This window comes from Dipteris shenzhenensis, chromosome 32, assembly GCF_047967505.1.
Source record: "Dipteris shenzhenensis isolate YYH24624 ecotype China chromosome 32, Dip_SZ_1.0, whole genome shotgun sequence".
In the NCBI taxonomy this organism is placed as follows: Eukaryota; Viridiplantae; Streptophyta; class Polypodiopsida; order Gleicheniales; family Dipteridaceae; genus Dipteris; species Dipteris shenzhenensis.
This window is the reverse complement of record NC_141627.1, coordinates 33,090,677-33,097,805: the sequence shown is the minus strand read 5'-3', so window position 1 is coordinate 33,097,805 and position 7,129 is coordinate 33,090,677. Positions and strand designations below refer to the sequence as shown.

General features: G+C 42.4%; 1 protein-coding gene across 1 annotated transcript; it reads right to left on the bottom strand.

Moving 5' to 3' along the window:
• Positions 1-556: 556 nt before the first annotated feature.
• Positions 557-6,755, bottom strand: LOC147880630 (lactoylglutathione lyase-like). Its single transcript, XM_087370645.1, has 5 exons — positions 6,701-6,755; positions 6,463-6,542; positions 6,252-6,322; positions 6,070-6,159; positions 557-651 (listed from the first exon to the last, which is right to left on the bottom strand). Exons 1-5 carry the CDS (start codon positions 6,731-6,733, stop codon positions 557-559), a joined length of 369 nt encoding a protein of 122 aa, XP_087226771.1. The 5' UTR covers positions 6,734-6,755.
• Positions 6,756-7,129: the final 374 nt, after the last annotated feature.

The following is a 7,129-nucleotide window of genomic DNA, read 5'->3' as shown; positions in this document are numbered from 1 at the left end:
ATCTCCTTTTACTAAGGTACATGGTAGAAAAAATGTGGGAGAGATTTCTTGAGACATACCACTACTGCTACATATTTCATAGCATAGAAGAACGACAGGGCACACCCAAAAGGTTAAACAGACGAGTTTCCAACTATTAAGCAAGCAATGCAAGATGATGAAGACAAGAACAAGAACAAGAAGTCACAATTTTCAGGCAATGGTGGTCCACAGCTATATAATTTAAATGTGTACAGGTTTGTTTAAATGTCCAAAATTAATGTGCAAAAATCCCCACACACTAAATTATCCAGAACCCTTTCACTTCTGATGAGTTTCAGACTACCCACATTAAGACCAACACAGATGAATCTATTCAGCCCGTGATGAGGAAAAGGTTAGATGTGTCAACTAACACATTCCAAAACAATACTTTGGTTTCCATAGCCAGCTAAGAAAATTGTTACAAAGCTCCAAATCTGTATGATTTTTAGCCTTGATTCACGCAAACAAAATTACCTCAGAAAGGAATGTGGAATTAAAAAAGTAGCCTAGGCATGAAAGGAATACAGAATGCCTAGGCTGATGCGACATGTTCCATTCCCTTCAAGTCAAATATCTCAATCCAATAACCATCAGGATCTTTGATGAAAGCTAAGTCCTTCATCTTGCCTGCACATCCACAAAGCTCCAAGTTGAAAATTATCACCCTTCAAGACAACTCACAAAATTTGAGTACTGTGTTTTAAACAAGTTTTTTGCCTCAAAGACATCAGCCTTATGCCAATTTATTTCTTTTATAGAGATCCCTCCCCCAGACAAATCACCTTTGAGTTAGATCCTCTGACTAATCAAACCATAGTTAACTGCTAAACACTTAAAGTAACTACCCCATAAGGGTGCAACTATCAAACTCACCTCCCAGCCATAGGTTCGCTGTTTCAAAACACACTACAGCAGAGGTCTAGACCACCATGGAAGTTAGTCCGCTTGAAGGTCAGGTCATGCATCCCATACCATCTGTTTCCACCAGGCTAGTATTCCAAGGCCAACAGGTCCATGTTCGTAGGAAACATCAGTCTCCTTGACATCCTTGATACTGAGCCCCTCACTCGTATTTATAAGCCAAGCTCTAGCTATCTTTAGCATCTGGCCTTTAGAAGCCATACCTAAAATAACTCACTTTCTGCAAAGGCCTCTGCTGTTCCTTAAAGCCAAGCTTTCCCTGGATTAGCTTGGCTCTCCTGATCAGCTATATCCACCAGATCTAAACTCATCCCAAACCTCATCCTTGAATTTCAACCTTACGCTATTCCAAACCCTCAGTTAAGCTATTCCCTAACCCTCGTCAATCACCAATACTACGTTAGTCTATTCTTAACCTTGCACATGGCTAATTTGAAGACTACCATTAACCATAGTTCCAATTCAGATGCTAGGTTAACCTAAAAATAACCCTAGATTATCCAATCATGGTTAGGCCCTTTTAGTCATGTTAGGAATATAATATTCTCCCCCCCGTAAATTAGATTTGTGTTCACATAATTGAGGTAGAAAGAAAAAAACAAGAGATGTACTCTTTCAACATCTATTCAATGATCTCTAATTATACTTCTCGTCATTCTGCAGTAGTAGTATCAGTCTAGAATCCACTGAGTAGATTAGAAACTAATTATAACTTGCTTACTCTTGCTCTCACACCTGAGAACTAAGTAAACAATATGTAACAAACTTACTAAATCTTCTGATCCTATACTGGATCAATAATGATCACCAGAATCAATTCGTAGGTTCCTATCAGTCTACCAAGGTATCTAGGGTTTTGTCATCACAGATTCGATGAAGTCTTCTAACACTGGACTCTAGCATGTTTATCTCAATACTATTCAGCCATACCTACTGCAAAATTACATGTTCAAGAAGATCCGGTCACCAAGCTCTCATATGAAAATCCAATCTTGGTACGTCACTTTTACCTATTCCAAAAGATCCTATCCCCAAGTCCTTATATGAGAATACAATCTTCCCATTGTTTGACTGCCACCTAGGAGCCCTTCTTTGGTAATTACTATTCAAGTGGAAGAATACTCCACACTTGCTAATTTCATTTTTTCACCAACACTGGCTGAACTAGCAAGTGTTAAAGTATATCACATCATCCAATGGTACAAACCACCCCCACTAGGTAGTTTTGGTTAATCTTGAGACATTGTGCCAAGACCCCAACATTGCATCCCCCCCCCCCCCCCCTAAAATAGATCGCTCATTCAAACTCTAAAAGTGCAAGAAGAACAGGAGGTCAATGTTGCTGAACCAAGGTCAGAAAATGATTTTTTTTGCAAAAACTAGAACATGACATGCTACAAGCTCATAAACTAACACAAATTAGAGGTAAATCGAGAGTTGAGGATGGCGTGCTGCTAGCAAGAGTCTTAAAGGCACATCAGAACTAACAGAATTAGCAATACATCTAGAGATTGAGAATGGCACATTCACACAACTTCCTCACACTGTAGATGCTAAAGAGCCACCTATCAGCATCAAAGTAAAATATGAAGGAATGGACTTGCTGTCCAGAGGAAGGGGAGAAATCCTAAAGAACAAATTCTGATTTCCATGGTTAAGCGCTAGAGGATTTCAGAGCTAGCCTAGCAAACGATTATCACCTGTTACGTTCTTTGTAATGCAAACATTAAGTAAGAGGAAGGAATTAACAAGCTCTCTCTCTCTCTCTCTCTCTCTCCGTACATCTTCCATACTCCGTGCACTTTCTCGCAGCAACCTCCTAGGGTCTCCAACCCCGAGTTGGGCTAAACCCCCAGCCCAACTTGGGGGTCAAGTTCAGCTAGGGAGTTCTAAAGAAATAGCCAATATGGAATGGCCTACCTTCTCCTCCAAATCCCCCTCTACTCCATCAACCTCAACTATCAAGACTCGGTACTCTACAGTTGCAGCCATGACACCTTCTCCGTATGCACGCAATTACTAGCAAGAAAGGTCCAAACGACCTATCATTGGACAACATTATTATTTTGCAGCAAGCAGTCAGAGAGTTCAGGCTTGAGCTGGCAGAAGTAAAAGCCCAACTTCAAGTTCTAGAGGGACCTAGCAAGCAAGCAGTAATTGCTGAGGTTGTGCAATCGTGTAAGAATTCTCCTCCTACTCCTCAACTAGTCTCTACAATCAAAGATATGGTTCATATTGAAGTACAATCAATCAAGAAAGAAGTGATTGAGGAGTTCGACACAAAGCAAACAAGACTCATAACAAGAAGAGATAAAAGAACACGAAGCCAGACATGATAATGCATTAAAGATTAGAGTGGGGGGGCTCAGGATGGTTCAAAGATGATGACTCTTTCAATGAGACTTTAGCACATGTCAAAGCATCCATGCCTAATATTGAATGGAAGGTTGATGATGATGATGTTGACGGGGCGACTAATATCCGGCACTCCAAAGGACATGCTATTCTTACACTTAAGTCGCGATATTTACGGATCAAGCTTCTTCGACAATCTTACAAGTTGAAAGGACCAAGATATGGATGGTTGTCCATTACGACTTGGCCTCTACATAGACAAGCTCGAGACTTCCATTTGGACACTAGGGATGGCAAGCTGCTCTCTCGTTGGCTCCTTGATTTAGATCCTCTTATATGCAGATGATGTGGTCTTGTTGGATGCGAGGAGCAATCAAAGGGAGCTAGAATGCAACGAGGAGACAATAAGGTAAAGTAACTAAGGTGTACTTGCAAATGAGTAACAAGGAGGGTATAAATGATGGCCTATATAGGGCTCAAACTCAACTTAGGACTAAATGAACTTTGTGAACTAGGACTAGTGTGGCAAGTGGAGTAGATGTCCTAACTAGGACTAACTACCCTACAAGGTCATACCAGGGCAAAGTGGCAGCAAGCCTCCCTCCATGGTATGACTAAAGTATCCTGGATATATCTCAAGCATATATGGAACCTAAATCATGGTTGCACATGTCCAAACCACACATGAACTGAACAAGAGAGGAGAGAGAGAGAGACCAAAAGGAATGCAAGGGATCTCACAACAAAACCCCCAAGCGGTGGGGAAAACCTCTGCTATAGATAGGCACCACTACTCCAAAATGAGATGCCAACAATGAGGGAAGGGGGGCCTATTACAGGCTGCCTCCCCCTCCCTAGTCGGCTACAATAAGGGGGCCGACTGGACAGCCAGGTGGACTGAACCAACTCCAAACTACAAGGGCTGCCACAACCAGTCCCATAAGAGGGCTCTACCCTCCAACCTATAGGCCGACCCAGCAGCTCTCTAGGAGCAGACCAGCTCAGCCCTAAATAGAGACCGCTAGCTAGCCATTGGAGGTCCTAGACACCCCAGCTGAAGGCGCTATTGAGATGAACTCCTCCAGCCCTGGTACGCGGCCATAAAGGAGTTTGATCCCTCCTGCAACAGGCCGAAAGTAAGGGAAGGTGGCCGACCATCAGGTTGGCCCACCTCAATGAATACAAGGCCTCCACAGGGGCAGTCCTACAGCTCCAGGGAGAGCCACCATGCCTCCAACCCTGGGCAGACAAGTGGCAACCAACCTACCCTCACGGGAGGGGGGGCGGGGGGGGGGGGCATCCACAACAAGAGCCCTCACTCAGCCTACCCTAACCTCTCACACAGCAGGCACACCCGCAAGCAAGGCCCTCTCTCTCTCTCTCTACAGTGACATCAAGAGATGTTGAGGATCTCTAACAGCAACGCCTCCTTCCAGCCCCCGCTTTGCCTTTGCCAAAGAATATTGTCTGGGAGATGATGTCCACAATCGCTAACTTGAACATTTGGGTTGCCTGTTGCAGTTTGGTGATGGTAGGCTGTTGCAGTTTTGTGATGGGAGCCCATCAAATTCCCTTGGCAGCCACCCTCGTCGCCATTTGGCAAAATATCATTTACACCCTACGTGCCATATGGGAGTGGGGAGCGAAGGACTTCTAAGATTTAGGGCACTCGCCGAAAGGCATGAGGCTTGGCCAGCAGCCATCTTTTTGTTTTTACCGAGCAAGGTATTCATTGGATGTATAGACCTCCACGCCGTTTGTTGGCACCAGTTTCACAGACTCCCTAGGCCATTGAGCTAGGTCCTTTATAAACAGGCTGGTTTCTGACAACCAGTTGTCTTTTTTCTCTTTTCCCATAATCAGCACCTTTCGGATTGCTGATTGTATGGTTCGTTTCTCAAGCACTAATAGAAGTTATTTTCTCTTGATTTTTTGGGGGTTTTTTTTAATTATGATGCAGCATCCAAGTTTTTCAGTCTTTTTGTATATTTTGCACTGAACAATAAACCTGATATATTTGAGTAATATCTGATCTGAACCCTCATCTAGTTTTGAAGAGCCAGATTCTACCATAGTTTACCATTAATGTACATACATCATACATGGAACGAAATAAAAAACAAAGAAATTCAACTGCCTACATTCTACAGATTACAAGGCTGTGTGGACCATGGGAGTGACTAAGGGGGATGTGAGGAGAAAGAAAGCTGCAATCAAAAGGAAAGAATAAGGGACAACTGGCAACAAGGAGTATCAAGAAAACTAAAGAAGGGCAGGCAACTGAGAAGGGGCAGCATGGACTGCAACAGCCACAAAAAGGTCTGTGTTAGGGAAGGGGTAGCAACCAGCCTTGAATATGGGCTGAGAAGAGAGGGCAAGGGCAGTCCAGACAGAGGTGGGAGAGAGGCTTGTGAAAGAGTGATAGAATGACAGCAGGTGTACACAAACAAGCACCAAATCAGCCCGATTTAGAGCAGCGACAAGATTTTTAGTTGGGAAGGGGGGGGGGACCCTTTAACGCACGTGTACCACTACAACACAGTGCCATATATTTTGTATGGCTCATCCGGATAATATGTGTATCAGGAGTACCCTGATTATTGCAAAAAAAGGAACGGATCTTATTGTTTTAGTTTGAACCCCCAACTGCAAATAACTTGATTTCTATGCCATAAATGTGCTTGTGTTTTGCTTACACAACCAGAAGATTCTGAAAGAACCAGCTCATGACAACATACAATCACCACAGAACCAAACATCAAAGCTTACAATCATCAGGCCTTTTCACGAACTCAACTCCTAACTTTTCAAATCTTTCACATGCTTTATAGGTGTCATCCACAGTGATACCTACGTGCCCTGTGTAGAAAGAAATTAAACCCTCTTCCAAAAATGGCTCCTTTGTAACAACCCATAGCATGCTGTCGGATGAAAATACAAGGCACGCATACTGTATCCTCGTGGCTCACTGTTTCCATTGTGATAACCTTTGAATTCAGGATCAGACTCGGTGCCCCAGTTGCTGTGGCAACACAATCACCATGAGACTTTAAGATCTAAAACTGGCGTCAATAAAGCAGTAAATATGTCGTAAATTTCCACTAGTTTTGAAAACACGTCAGTAAATTATTCCATAATTTCACAAGAGGGAAATGCATTAACTGTGTCAATTCCAACGTAGCCTTGCACTTGAAAGCCCAAACAGTTCGCTCAACTGGATCCTGGCGAGCATCTTCAACATTCTGATGGCAAGATTTAATATACCATGTACCAAATAAGTAGGTGAAGAAGGGAAAAAGAGAGATTCCTGAGAAGAAAGTGAAAAGATAAAGATTACCATCATATAAGCAGTTATAAAGAGAGAAAATACAATGTTGACATTTTCCAAATAAGAACCCACCTCATATCCCATGAAGTACAGGCTAAAGTTCATTTCTGGAAAATCAAACCTCTTCAATAAAATGCAGTCACAAATACATACAATAATGATACAGGAAAACACTAACAACCAACTTTTCTCAGCTGTATGCTTAAATACACCAAGGAAGAAAGTCTTCTTTCGCATTTAATAATAGATGTCAATGTTTTCTTACTTCATACCCAGAACCCGAGAATAGAAATCTAAGCTCACTTTGGGATCTTTAATCCTGTACATCTGCAATCAAAGCAGATCCAACAGTAAAATTACTTGCCATAATTTGAGATGAACAATTTCCAGGTACACTGAGATTGAACAAGCTAACTTTCTATTGATGGACTCCCCATACTCTTACAGATGGATGTTGCATGCTGCATTGAAAATCTTAGAAACATACACCCCCAAAAAAAG